General features: G+C 44.5%; 1 protein-coding gene across 1 annotated transcript in view; it reads left to right on the plus strand.

Annotated features, from left to right (window-relative positions):
* The window catches only part of SHROOM3 (shroom family member 3), a 301,596-nt gene that overhangs the window by 233,205 nt on the left and 54,755 nt on the right, over positions 1 to 13,636 (plus strand). Inside the window, 1 exon segment of the mRNA XM_077750890.1 lies at positions 9,139 to 9,270. Coding sequence (XP_077607016.1) covers positions 9,139 to 9,270 — 132 coding nt within the window.

The raw sequence follows: 13,636 nt of genomic DNA on the forward strand, positions 1-13,636 counted from the left end.
ACCATGAGAGACTCTTGAATGCTGACAAAAACTGAGGACTGATGGATGTGGGGGGGAGGGGGGATGGGCACTGGGTGTTATGTGGAAACTAATTTGACAATAAACTATTTGTAAAAAAAAAAAAGAAAGAAAGAAAGAAATGAGAGATGGTGAGAGTTTGAGTTAGGGGCCTTGGCTTCATATGCCCGTCGTGTATCTTACAAGTCCTGCACTGGGGCAAGTAACTGTCTCTCTGTGAGGCTTTGAATGTAGGTCAGTTCAAGGGGGCTAAATAATACCTGCTCTATCTGCCCTATAGGATTATTATGAGAGCCAAAAGGAATAATGTATGGAAGGTACTTACTTTTAAGCTATAACAGGTGAGAATAAAGCAAGGAATTATTACAGTTCACTGTAGAGAGTTGCATGGTTCTTTGGAAACACATGAGAGGGGGGTGTTGGCAAAGAAAGATGGAGGCTGAATTTTCTCAGGAAGCGTTCATTTCTCTACTGATACTGGCTTCCCAGAAATCCTGCTTCGTCCTCCAACGAGGATTTTCAGTGGTTGCTGGAGCTCCTAATGTAAACCTGCTGCCAGTGTAGTCTTTCCACTGCCCAGATTTGCTCCCAGGAGAGATCTCTCTGCTTTCATTCCCTGACAGATTTCCCTTTAAAAATATGGAGAAACCAGACTCTTAGACTCATTCTAGTTAGGAAAAACATAAGGCTAATTTACTTTCTCTGGTAATTAAATGTTAATTGTAAACAATTTGCACAATATAGAAAAAGAGAGAAAAATATCACCTATAATCTAATCACCCAGTAGTAACATTCTGGCATATTTGTTAGTCTTTTGTTTTCATGCATATCTTTTTGTCACATATAAGTAGCAAAAGCATGATGTGGAAGAAATGCCAGGCATGCATGGCTTAGCATGTGGCCATGCTTAAGAAAAGAGTATTCAGGGGCGCCTGGGTGGCTCAGTTGGTTGAGCGTCCGACTTCAGCTCAGGTCATGATTTCATGGTTTGTGGGTTCAAGCCCCGTGTCAGTCTCTGTGCTGACAGCTCAAAGCCTAGAGCCTGCTTTGGATTCTGTGCCCCCCTCTCTCTCTCTGCCCTTCCCCTGCTCTGTCTCTCTCTGTGTGTCTCTTTCTCTCTCTCTCTTCTTCCCCCTCAAAAGTAAAGAAACATTAAAAAAAATTTTTTTTAAAGAAAAGAGTATTCAAAGCCAGTGATCCCCAGGGATGTGACCTTCGGCCATTCCTTTTTCTACTTGTTTTATTTCATTTTGCTTTCTTTATCTGCAATGAGGATCATCCCTGTTTCAAATGATAAGAAAATTCACTGAATAACTGTTTTTAAAGTCCAGTATCTGATACATACCATGTGCCCAATAAATGTAAGTTTCTATTCTACTTGTAAGAAGTTAACATTTATTGCCAGGATCTGTTCTGTGTGCTCTATCCGTATCAACTTGTTTAAGCCTCACAACTCCCCTTTGATGTAGATGCTGTTATTATCCTATTTCATAGAGGAGGAAACTGAGACATACGAGGTTGAGTGCTTTGCCAAAGGTCAAACACCTATTAGATAATAGAACCCAAATAAGAACACGAGCAGCTGGCTCCAGAATCCACATTAATACATATTACACAGCCTGCTACTTAGCAAAGTTGACGTAAGGTCAGGTTCAGAGTGTTTGAGGTGAGGACTGTACCCCTTCAGTGGTGAGGATATCATCAATTTAACCAGAGGGCCTTGCGTTTTCTTACGCACTTGCTCTGGGTTGCCTGTGTATAGGCTTCAGTGGGTGGAGAGATTACAGTCGAAAGTAAATCTGAAGTGATTAAATATTTATTAGGTCGGTGAACAGATTTGGCCAGTCATCTGCCTTTTTCCCCTGCCCTCCTTTTTCAAGTCTTTGTGCAAAGTTGACATAGAAGTCATGACCCAAGATCGAGAGATGGTTAAGCTTATTATGGTTTCAAAAATCATCAGAAATTCGTTGGATTCCAGTGGCACAAATTGTACCTGTGGATCCATTGGGAGGTTTCGAAGGATATGAAGTGAGAAAAGGCAGCAGCAGGAGCAGGAGGTACAAGTGGACACAGGTCTGAGACCTGTCAATCACGACAATCCATGACCAAAGGGTTTTGCGTGACCTTCCGGCCGTAAGTGAGCTGCCAAATCAGGGTGTGTGACCGGAAAGAAGAGGTTGGTTTTTTGGTTTTGTTTTTTTTTAAGTGTTTATATATTTATTTTGAGAGAGGGGTAGAGAGAGAACGAGCAGGGGAGGGGCAGAGAGGGAGGAGGACAGAGGATTTGAGGCGGGCTCATGCTGACAGCAGAGACCCCAATGCGGGGCTCAAACTCAGGAACTGTGAGATCATGACCTGAGCCCAAGTCGGATGCTTAACTGACTGAGCCACCCCAACCAAGCACCCCAGAAAAAAAGAGGTTTGTAAGTACAAGTCAGTGACATCGCTGTGATGGAAAGCACCAGATAGGGTTTAGGCCTGAGAGAATACAGAGTGAGCTTCCTAGGTAGTAAATAGTGATTTAAAAAGAAAGAAAGAGTAGTGACCCAGAAGGCTAAGTCTAAATAAATAGGTACCAAAAGGAACAGGGGGCTTTAAGACAAAGGACAGTTTACTGAGGCTATCTGAAAACTCTGATAAATGCTCAGTCATCAGAAAATGGAGAACAGCTATATTAGGCTAAGAGTAGAAATCTGTTCCCAATGGCATCAGTCCTTAAACTCTTCTTCCAGACACTGGGGAAACCAAGAGTCCAGGCTTCTTCCCCCTCCAGGAGACTGTGGGGAAACTCGTGGGAAGCCTGTGGTAATGACCCTCAAGACCTACTTGGGGCGCCTGGGTGGCTTAGTCGGTTAAGTGTCCGACTTTTGCTTGGGTCATGATCTCACGGTTTGTGGGTTCGAGCCCCTCGGAGCCTGGAGCCTGTTTCAGTCTGTGACTCCCTCTCTCTCTGGCCCTCCCCTGCTCACGCTGTCTCTCTCTCTCTCTCTCTCTCTCTCTCTCTCTCTCTCTCTCTCTCCTGGAAATAAGTAGAACATTAAAAAAAAAACCTCTATCAGGAGAGACATGGTAATTAGGCCAGATTCACGCATGATGGACACGGAACAGGATAAAAAAACACAGGAAACCAAGAACACTGACTTTTAATAAGGCAAATTATGAAAATGAGTACACACTGGCATCCAGCATAAATCCAAAGGAATTTCTCAAATGGGCTCTGAGGACAAACTCGGGCCTATGTAAATGCACTTCTGTCTGCTTCATCTCAGAAAGCATTCTGCCTGCTTCAGGCAGCAAAACTGCACCAAGTTGTGCCAACTGTTTGTTTGGAAGGCTCGGCCACAGTCCCCCAACACCAGGCCTCCCCACCCCACACACCCTGCTGGTAATGAGATGGACCTACGGGACCAAATTGCACTTTCTCACATTGGCTGACAGTCTTGTTGAGAAAGCAACTGAAAGAAGAGAGACCCCGCCTTCCCCAAAACCCGTGTGGTAAAGAACTTAAGACCTTTAAGAACTGACAGAGAACTCCATTCTGGATGCATCCCAAGTATTCCTTTTAGTCTCTTAGGATCCATTCAACACATCTGTATTATGTACCTGCTGTGAGCCACTCACTGTGCTAGGCCCTAGGTGTAGAGGTTTAAAAAAACAAAATTGAAGGCAGACCAGCCAGGGGCCCAGACCTCAATGAGCTTGCCATTCAGTAGAAGAAACAGACCACGTGGCAGTGAATGATTACATGTGGCCAGTAGTGCCACGAAAGAAAAGACCAGGTGCCAGGAAAGAGACTTTGGCAGTAGATGGGGTGATATTCGGCCTGGGACGAGAAGGCTAAAGAGGAGCCAGCCAAGTGAAGAATTGGGAAGAAGACTGTTCCAGGCAGAGGGAACAGCATGTGTGAAGGTGAAGAGCTTGGTGGGATGGGAGCTGAGGTCAGGGCAGAGTGAGGAGGGTGATGTGTAAGGAGGGACTGGGAGCTAGGTCACTTGGCACTCAACGGCCAACTTAAGGAACCTGAATTCTACCTGAGGCGCAGGGGGTAGACACACAGGGTTTTATTAGAGAATGACATGGGCCATTTGCATTTTTAAAAATAATTTTTTTATTTTTAAAATTTTGAAGAAATCTTAGTGTAAGCAGGGGGGAGAGAGAGAAAGAAAATCTCATGCAGTCACCATGCTCCACAAAGAGTCCAATGAGGAGTCTGATCCCATGACCCTGGGATCATGACCTGAACTGAAATCAAGAGATGGACACTCAACTGACCGACCGGCTACCCAGGTGCACCGAGCCATTTACATTTTTAAAAAGTGTCATTGGCTGCTAGGTAGATGCTGGATTGAAGGGGGACAGGAGTGAAAGTGGCCACTGAGGAAGCTATTCCATGTTGGATGAAACACAACCAAAAGGGAGGAACTCCTGGTTCTAACAGATAAACCAAGCATTTTCCTAATGTTCTACCAGTCCCTGCCAAGGAGAGATGATGCTTTGCCACTCGGCCCCAACACAAAATAAAACTATTTAGATTCAGTAGAAAATAGGAATCCAAAGGGATCTGGAGAGACTACTTAAAATGCCTGGCCCAGTTCCTCACAGCTCTTACTCAAGTTTCTCCAGGCCTTCCCCAATTTTCAAGAGAGACACAGGGAACAGAATGATCTGGAACTTTTTCTTCTGATGTTGGCTGACAGTTCAGAAAGCAGTGAATGACTCTATTAAAATACCAAATAGTAAAGCCGCCAGTGTATATTCAGGAGTTAGGAATATGGAAGGGGGGGGAGGGTGGAGAAAATATGAGTGTAATCATCACAGGAAGTAGAAATGGAGGCGGTTGGCGTGGATTTCTTGTTTCTTAATTGTCTGGGGAAGAAAGATGACATGAGGATTGTGGTTCACAATTTTTATTTTTTTATTTTTATTTTTTAGCTCTTCCTAAACCTTCTTAGGTCTGCTTTGATTTCTATTTCATCAGGCATAATTTATGATCTTGAGACTGGAGAAGAGCAAGGAACAATATACAAACAGTCCCCACCCCCTGCCCCCAACTCTCATTAGCTTTGCCAGCAAGTTAAGTGAACTAAAAGGAGATGGGAGGGAAGCCATGTTACAGATCTGTTGAACCCTTGGCAGTATTTTGTTCATTTAACAAGTAATTATCAAGCGACTCAGTGTGCCAGGCGGCAAGTTGGTCTGCTTGCCTTACTAAGCATGTAGAGAAAGAGAGACCAGCAAACAGGTGGTCAGAAGAGAGGTGCAGTGCACTTTGAAATGCACACCTATAGCCAGCACGGGGCACAGCACCTCACCCCAACTTGCACCCAGAGGAGATGATGTCCAAACTGAAACCGGAAGGGCAAGTATGGATAAGCCAGGAGAGTGTAGTGCCTTGGGATCTGGAAGTAGCTCTGTAAGGCAGGAGAGCCATGTGGTTTACCTCTGTATTTTTCACTTGAACTTGTTTCATTGATTCCAAGGCTTCTGCAGTGTAACTATGGGCATCTTTAAGTAAAACAGTGTACCTTTGAGTATCTTTTAAGTAAAAATAAGCTCATTTGGTACCATGTTTAATTAAAGTCCCCACCATCACATCTCCACCCATTCTGACCAAATCTGGGTAATTCCAAGGCCTATAGAATTTGTTATATAAGCTAAACAGTTGTGAAGCTTTTAAACTGAAGAGCAGAAGAGTAAGTGGTTGTTAGTGATTTTTATCCCAAGTGAGTGTGATTCCGTGTGTGGTTTGAGCCAGGTATACAACCTGTCTGTCTCAGTGTATTCATCTGGAAAATGGGACTGAAAAAATTAGTTTTTGCCTTTATAGAGAAGTTATGAGAATAACTCCTAATATATGGGAAAGCACATACATCCTTTCATAGCAAAGACCTAGAATAATCTGTCCCAGGCGTGTGGAACCACAGTAGCACCAGTGTGGCACTACTTCCTGATGAGATCAGAGCGCATTATAGGCTTTGGCAATTCCGGTGTGTTGTGAGGCAGGTAGCATAGTAACCCCAGGTGGGTGGGAAAGCGTGCGTTGCAGAGACAGACCCAGTTCTGTCTGGGTCTGTGCAGATGCGGTAACTGGCAAGGAGATTAAGAGGTGAAGTGAGGAGTCCCAAGGTGGAGGTCTTTGGGATGGTAGGCCTCTCAGCACTCATTCCAGGACTAATTTAGGCCTAGATTCATCATGGAATTTTTTTTTCATTAGAACCTATAAATATTTTACATGTGTATTTCTTGTCCGGATTATTCTATAAAGGGTTTAAGGCAGAAAAGCTGTGTTCTAGGTGCTGGTGATTCTTCCCCCATTCTCTCTAGCCTCCCTTCTACTTTGTATGATATATCCAGACAGCCAGCTGAGGTGCCAGGACCTCCATCTGACCGCTGGAGCCAGCCCCTCCCTGGTGGGGGGAGGCGCAGATTAGCAGGGAGGCCGTGCTGTGATTTAGCAAGGGGGCTGCAGTCACTCACAAGCTACATGAGTTCCATGAACCCTCACACCCACTTGTAACCTCAGTCAGCAGTGGCATGGAGGGCAGTGCTGGGGTGCCAGTCTCTGCTTTCCTAGAATTGTGAAGAATCCTATATTGGAAATCCTTAAAAATGAGATCATCTCTTGTTCCTTGTGCTTCCTTCTCTTTCCCATTGCTTGTCCTTCCTGCCAGCCCTTCACTGTGACAGTGCATCCCTGGATCTTCCATCGCCTGGTATCTTCCAGGAAGGGGGCGTGGGCAAGGAAAGAGGAAAGGGCTTAGCTGTGATGCGGAAAGGACGGAGCCAGCAATTGTGGTTCAGGACCAAAATGAAGACCTTATTAAATGCCACCAGGTTTTATGAAAGCTCAGGCTTGGTTTTTGCTCATCCCTATTGGCATCTAGAGGAGACTAGAAAGGAAAGCTTACTGTCAGAGTGGATTATACTAGTGGTGTGCTCATCACGTTCATGTAATCTTTACATTCACACATCCGAAGGTGAGATACCTTTGAGTCTGTTTTCCGCCCCAATTCAGGCCGGATGGCGTTGAGTGCCTCCAAGGGTTGTAGGAGGAATCCTAATTGGGGACCACAGGATGAATTCTGCAAAAGGCTTTGACATGTTAACTCTCTGGCCAAAGCTCTTCTTGCTATTATTTTCAACATAGATTAGGTCTTTTTGGTTATGTCTATTTTTGTATAACATCTTAGCCGAAAGAAGCTCTAAGATAGAGGTACTGCAGTGAAATGATTGAAAATAATTAGGCATATCCCACCTGTAGGCAGTGTGCTAGACAGGTAATAGGCATCATCTGGAAAACTTAGCGGCAATTTTGCAAGATAGGCATGATGATATTGGCTAATTTGCTGAGTGCTGAATATGTTCCAGGCTCTATTCTAAGTGCTTCATCTCAATTAGCTTCCGCTTCTCAAAAGCTCTATGAAAAACGGTATTCTTTTACACCCATTTCAGAAATGAGACAGCCGGACACAGGGAGGACAGAGTCACAGAGCTAGTCAGTAGGAAGGGCCAGGACTCCAAATCAGAGAGGCTGTCCGCCTCCTAGCCGTGGTGTGTCCTGCCTCTTATGTTTATCTTACAGATGCGGGGCCTAGGTTCGGAGGGCATTTGCCCAATGTCTTTCAATTCATAAGTGACAGAACCTCAACTGAGCCTTCAAACTTCAAGCTTAGACTTATATTGACTCTGTTCAAAACCAGGAATCCTAAATTCGATAAGAAAAGTAATGTACAGAAAGGGGTAATGGTGCTTAGCTAAGGAAGCTGATCTTAGACATGGAAACTCTTTGGTCATCTCCCTCCATGTCCTGAAATAAAAGAAATCGGCAGCTGTGTGATAATCCCACCTCTTCTCAGCCAAGGCTCACACAGAGGAGAACCAGCAGGCATTTGCCTCTTTTCCGATTCCTGCTCACAGGACATGCTTGGAGGCCACCAGTACGCTCTCACAGTCTCAAAACGATCCTCAAAGACACACACTGAAAACACATCACTGGTACCCAGCAAAGAAGAATGATGGCAAAACTGCTTCAGAGCCTGATGCAGGTGACCGTCTGGTCAAGAGGAGGCCTTCCAGTTGGGGATTTGAAAATTTGGGAGCTGAGATTCTCCCAAGGAGAAGAAATGCACCTGTTCTCATGGCAGAATACCTTGGCCATGGAGGGCTAAAAATTTTCTCTGACTCCCTGGGAGTGTGGAGGAAAAGGGAGTGGTGTTAGGGACCTGGGGGTAGGAGGGTGGACTTAAATGGACACATAAAAGGCTTGCCTCAAGCACAGTGGAACCTAGACAATCTGAAACAGCTCAGGCTGAAGAGTTGGCTCATTCTTCTGAGCTGCCACTCACTGAACGGAGGAGGCCTGCTCCACTTGGGGGTCACCATCCTTATAATGAATTGAGAAGGGAAGCAGTGGGCTGGGGTGCCTGGGTGGCTCATTCAGGTAAGCGTCTGACTCTTGATTTAGCTCAGGTCACAGTTTGTGAGGTCAAGTCCCGTTTTGGGCTCTACTCTGACAGCATGGAGGCTGCTTGGGATTCTCTCTCTCTTTCCCTCTCTCCCCCTCTCCCTCCCTCTCTCTCTCTCTCCCTCTCTCCCTCTCTCCCTCTTCCACTCCCTCTTTCCTCCTACACGCGTGCACACACACGCACACATACATACACACACTCTCTCTGTCTCTGTCTCTCTCTCAAAATAAACATTAAAAAGAAGGGAGGCAGTGGGGACTGGGTTTCAGGGAGCCACCTTGCCTGACCATTTGTTTCAGTGAGTCCAATTTCTCACTTATTTACCAATGGAGCCTGAATTGTCGGGGGAGTTCACCTTCATTATAGTGTCTCTTTCTTCACCATTGGTTGGAAAACCTGATATTTTAAACTGGGAAGCACACTTTATTGCTTCACAGAAACGTAGATGGGAAAGGATGAGGACCCTCAGGAGTGGGTTTGCCTTCCTTGGGACAGAGAGCTTTAGTGGGTACAGGCTGAGAACTCTGCTCTCAGCCCTGCTGCTTTGCTTTAACCCCTTAGTTAATTTGCATGCATTTTTCTTGTTGATTCATTTGTGCCCCCTGCCCATGAACACCATCATATTTTCCCATTTTCTTACTTTTTTTTTTTCCAGAGATGCATGTGCAGACCCGGGCCCTGCCGGTACTGGTACCTCTGACTCCCTCAGCCCAGAACCCCTCACCTCGGATCCCCGGCACAGGAAAGCAGCATGGTCGGGAGGAGTTAAGCTTCGGCCGAAGCACAGGTAAGAGGCACAGAGGTCTGTGCCGAGCAGTTCAGAAAAGGGACTCAGCTGCTGGAAGAAAAGGGACTGGGGGCAAGGCTGGTCAAAATACAGGTCAGGAAGGGTTGAACAGGGAGGTCTGACAGCAGCTCAGAACACATTAATGACAGTTTTCAAAATAGGTTCTGAAGAACCCTAAAGTTCCCAGGAGGTAATATGGGGGTCCCTCAAATCATTTGATTCAGATCTCTCTCTTTTTTTTTTTTTATGTTTATTTATTTTTGAGAAAGAGAGAGAGAGACACAGAGCATGAGCAGGGGAGGGGACAGAGAGAGAGAGGGAGACACAGAATCCGAAGCCGGCTCCAGCATCTGAGCTGTCAGCACAGAGCCTGACACGGGGCTTGAACTCACAAACTGTGAGATCATGACCTGAGCCAAAGTTGGACGCTTAACTGACTGAGCCACCCAGGTGCCCCTGATTCAGATATCATTTTATTATTATTATTATTTTAATTTTTTTAATGTTTATTTAGTTTTGAGAGAGAGACACAGAGAGTGTAAGTGGGGGAGGGTTAGAGAGAGGGGGAAACACAGAATCCGAAGCAGGCTGTAGGCTCTGAGCTGTCACCACAGAGCCTGATGTGGGGCTTGAACCCATGAACTGTGAGATCATGACCTGAGCTGAAGTCGGCCGTTTAGCCAACTGAGCCACCCAGGCGCCCCAAATATCGTTTTTTTTTTTTTAATGTTTGTTTATTCTTGAGAGAGAGGAAGACAGAGAGTGAGTGGAGGAGGGGCAGAGAGAGAGGGAGACACAGAACGTGAAGCAGTCTCCAGGCTCTGAGCTGCCAGCACAGGTCCCAATGCGGGGCTCGAACTCATGTACCAGGAGATCATGACCTGAGCTGACGTCAGAAGCTTTACCAACTGAGCTACCCAAGCACCCCTGATTCAGATATCTTTTTAAAAACACATCCACAACTATTTTTAAAACTATATTTAAAAACTCTCAAAGCCATATACCAACCAAGGTCTTACACTTTGGAAATGATAAATGTGTTAAACTGTCCAGCAAGATTAATTCATCTTTGAACTGATGATCATATAAAACTCTTCTTGTCCTCTGTTAATTGAGGAATGTCCTGAGATTGTAAAGTTTGCCTAAAATAAATATTTGCACCTAATCACCTGTGCATCCTCTGTGCTCAGGAAGTGCTAGGGCTTTGCCTTTCTTGTCACACCCTCACACCCGTCCTGTGAGGTCTGGGCTGATACGCAGCTCGGAAGTGGTGGATTCAAATTCAGTTTGAGCTCACAGACACTACACTCTGTTGCCTCGACAGCATAACAGTCCACTTCATTGTATGGCCGTGGGAATTCGGTGCGCTAGGCTACTCAAATCCCTGAGCACAGAGCCCGCCCGTAGTGAGTGAGAACTGAATGTCAGGTGAAGTAAGTATCAGGTGGTACGATGATGATGTTGTGGTTTTCATTCTCTTCATTACCACATAAGTCTGTGTGCCAGCATGAGAAGCAGTGTAGTACAGAGGACTAGATGGAGTCTGTGGATCAGACCACCTACAATTCATGTTGCAATTCTTCTGCTTCCTGTGTAACTGCAGGCGTGTTGTGCAAGCTCCCAGTTTCCAATCTATAAGACAAGATTAATAGCTATTCAGTCACCGGGTTGCTGAAAGGATTGGAAGAGCGAATGCATGTGAAGTACATGAGGCAGTGCCCAGCATGTCATGAACAGTCAACATGTGTTGGATATCATTGTTCTCAATCATTCTGATTTCGGTTTGCTGGTTCATTCTTATAGACACATTGACTTGCATTATAAAGAAGTAAACATGGTAAATTTGGATTTATGCAATTATCCATGTTTATGGATAGACAAATACACATTCAAGTGTAAGGTTTTACATGATAAAATAACACTTGTATCTGGTATCTACATTAATGTTCTCTGTAAGATTTCATTAGAAAAAAAGATTCAAAAGAAGCTTGAACATACTGGTAGAGGACAGGTCAGATTCATAGAGGGTGCTGGCTACAAGGCAGCCAGCTGGCAGAGGCTGTTCCAGGGCCAGCCTGAAGCAGCAGAGCCCTGAGGACTCTGTCCTTCAGCCCCCTCGGATTGTCACAGTATAGAGAACCAGAGCCTTCTACTTAGCAAGACTCCACTGGGCTGTGTAGGCTGGCAAGGCATTGGTGCCAAGGTGCTCAAGGCCAGAAAGTTGTAGTTAAGAAGTTACTGCAGTAGTCTGGGAAGAAAGTGATCAGGATTGAACCACACAAGCAGTGATGGGACAAGAGAGGAGACAAGATCTGAGATGAATTTAGACAGCAGAACTATAGCAGATGAGGATGGGAGAAGGGAGAAGAAAGATTAAAAGGTGAGACTTCCAAGGTGCTACTGTGGGGCCCTTGGAAATAACTGGAACTGTTAGCCAGGCTGATGAAGGCAGGAAGAGCATAGATTGATGGAAGCCATACTTGAGCACTGGAATCACACACACCTGATTTGAGCCTAAAACAATGAAAAGATTTTATAAAGCAATCTTTAACAACTGGATGAAACAAAGGAGCCTAATTGTATACCCAGGTGGTGTCCCATCCATGAAGAGACAGGCTGGGGTTGCCTTTATCAGCGTGGTCAAAGCTGGCCATCAGTGCTCTGTCTGTGTGAAAGGGGACTGGAAGGGAGTAGATGGGCAAGCAATGTCCTTTTTAAAAAGGATATGTTGCTCCCACGTGTATCCCTTTGACTCCATATACGCTAGGGATTTTACGTGTGTGTCTTGACTCCACAACTGTATTTTCTGTAAGCCCCTGCAATAGCCTGCTTCCTCTTTCCTAGAGGAAGAGATCTCTGCATCCCAAGTGTTACTGATGTAGGATTGAACTTGGAAATTGGAGTGGGTCTCGTGCAATTATACTCTGATCCTAAATCTTGCCCAATTTGGTTTTGACTTTTTATTTCGAAATAATTTTAGGCTCATAAAAAGTTGCAAAAATAGTACAGAGATTTCCAGTACACCCATCACCTAGCTCTCCCTCATGTTAACATCTTTTATAACCATAGTCCAAATATCAAAACTAAGAAATTGGCATTGATAAAATGCTATTAACTACAGGCTATATACCATAGACTTTATTTAGATTTTATCATTTTTCCCCTTATGAATGTCCCTTTTTTTGTTCCAGGATTCTATGTTGTATTTGGCATGATTCCTTAGTTTCCTCTAATCTGATATTGCCTCAGTGTTTCCTTGCCGTTTCTGACCTTGACACATTGAAAGAGTATGGGCCAGTTATTTTGTAGAATGCCTTCTTTTTTGGGTTTGTTTGATACTGTCTCATGATTAGATTGAAGCTATATGTTTTTGGCAAGAATACCACAGAAATGATGTGTCCTTGCTGGCATGTCCTATCAGGGATTATATTATGTTGATATGTTTTATTACTGGTGATGTCAACCTTGATGATTTGGTTGAGGCAAAGTCTGCCAGGTTTCTCTACTGTACAATTACTATTCATCTCTTTGTAATTAATATCTTAAAAGAGATAACTTTTTAAAAATTTTTTAATGTTTTAATTTTTTTTTTTTTTTTTTGAGAGAGACAGTGTGAGCAGGGGAGGGTCAGAGAGAGAGGGAGACACAGAATCAGAAGCAGGCTCCAGGCTTGGAGCTAGCTGTCAGCACAGAGGCTGATGTGGGGCTCGAACCCAACGAACCATGAGATCATGACCTGAGTTGAAGTCGGACGCTTAACCAACTGAGCCACCCAGGTGCCCCTAGAAGAGATAACTTTGAAGCTAAGTGAATATCCTTATTTCTCAAACTTTTTCCATTGGTGGATATATTGCCTGCAACAGGTATTACTATAATGTTCTAAGATGATTCTATATTTCCTTCATTCCTTCTGTATTTATTAGTTGGAATTCTTCTGTAAGAAAGAGCTGTCTCTTTCCCCCTGATTTTAACTGTTGGTATCAGTAAGGGCTCCTTCACATTTATTTTCTTCTCTGTGTTGTAATACAAGGCATTTTTTTCTCTTACATTATTTTCATCGCTTACATTATTCCAGCCTTGGTCATTGTTTCTCTTTCAGGCTGGCTCTGGTCTAAATCCTGTCCTGAAATATGGGAAGGGGTGAGGTGCTGATGTCTTGGTCTTCCATTTGGGGCAGAAACGATGTGTTTATCAGCTTCTTAGGAGTCTTTCAAGTGTTGAGTTGGGAGGTTAGTAGTGGGCACTGAACAAGTCTACTTTGTGGTAGGTCACAAATCTTGGAATTGAAAAGTGCTGGGGCCATTTCATGAGCCAGTTCCAAGTGCACCGGGCCAGAGTTATAGATAGTTCCTGTTTTGCGGAGAAA

Source organism: Crocuta crocuta, unplaced genomic scaffold (genome assembly GCF_008692635.1).
Source record: "Crocuta crocuta isolate KB4526 unplaced genomic scaffold, BGI_CrCroc_1.0 scaffold1, whole genome shotgun sequence".
Classification (NCBI taxonomy): Eukaryota; Metazoa; Chordata; class Mammalia; order Carnivora; family Hyaenidae; genus Crocuta; species Crocuta crocuta.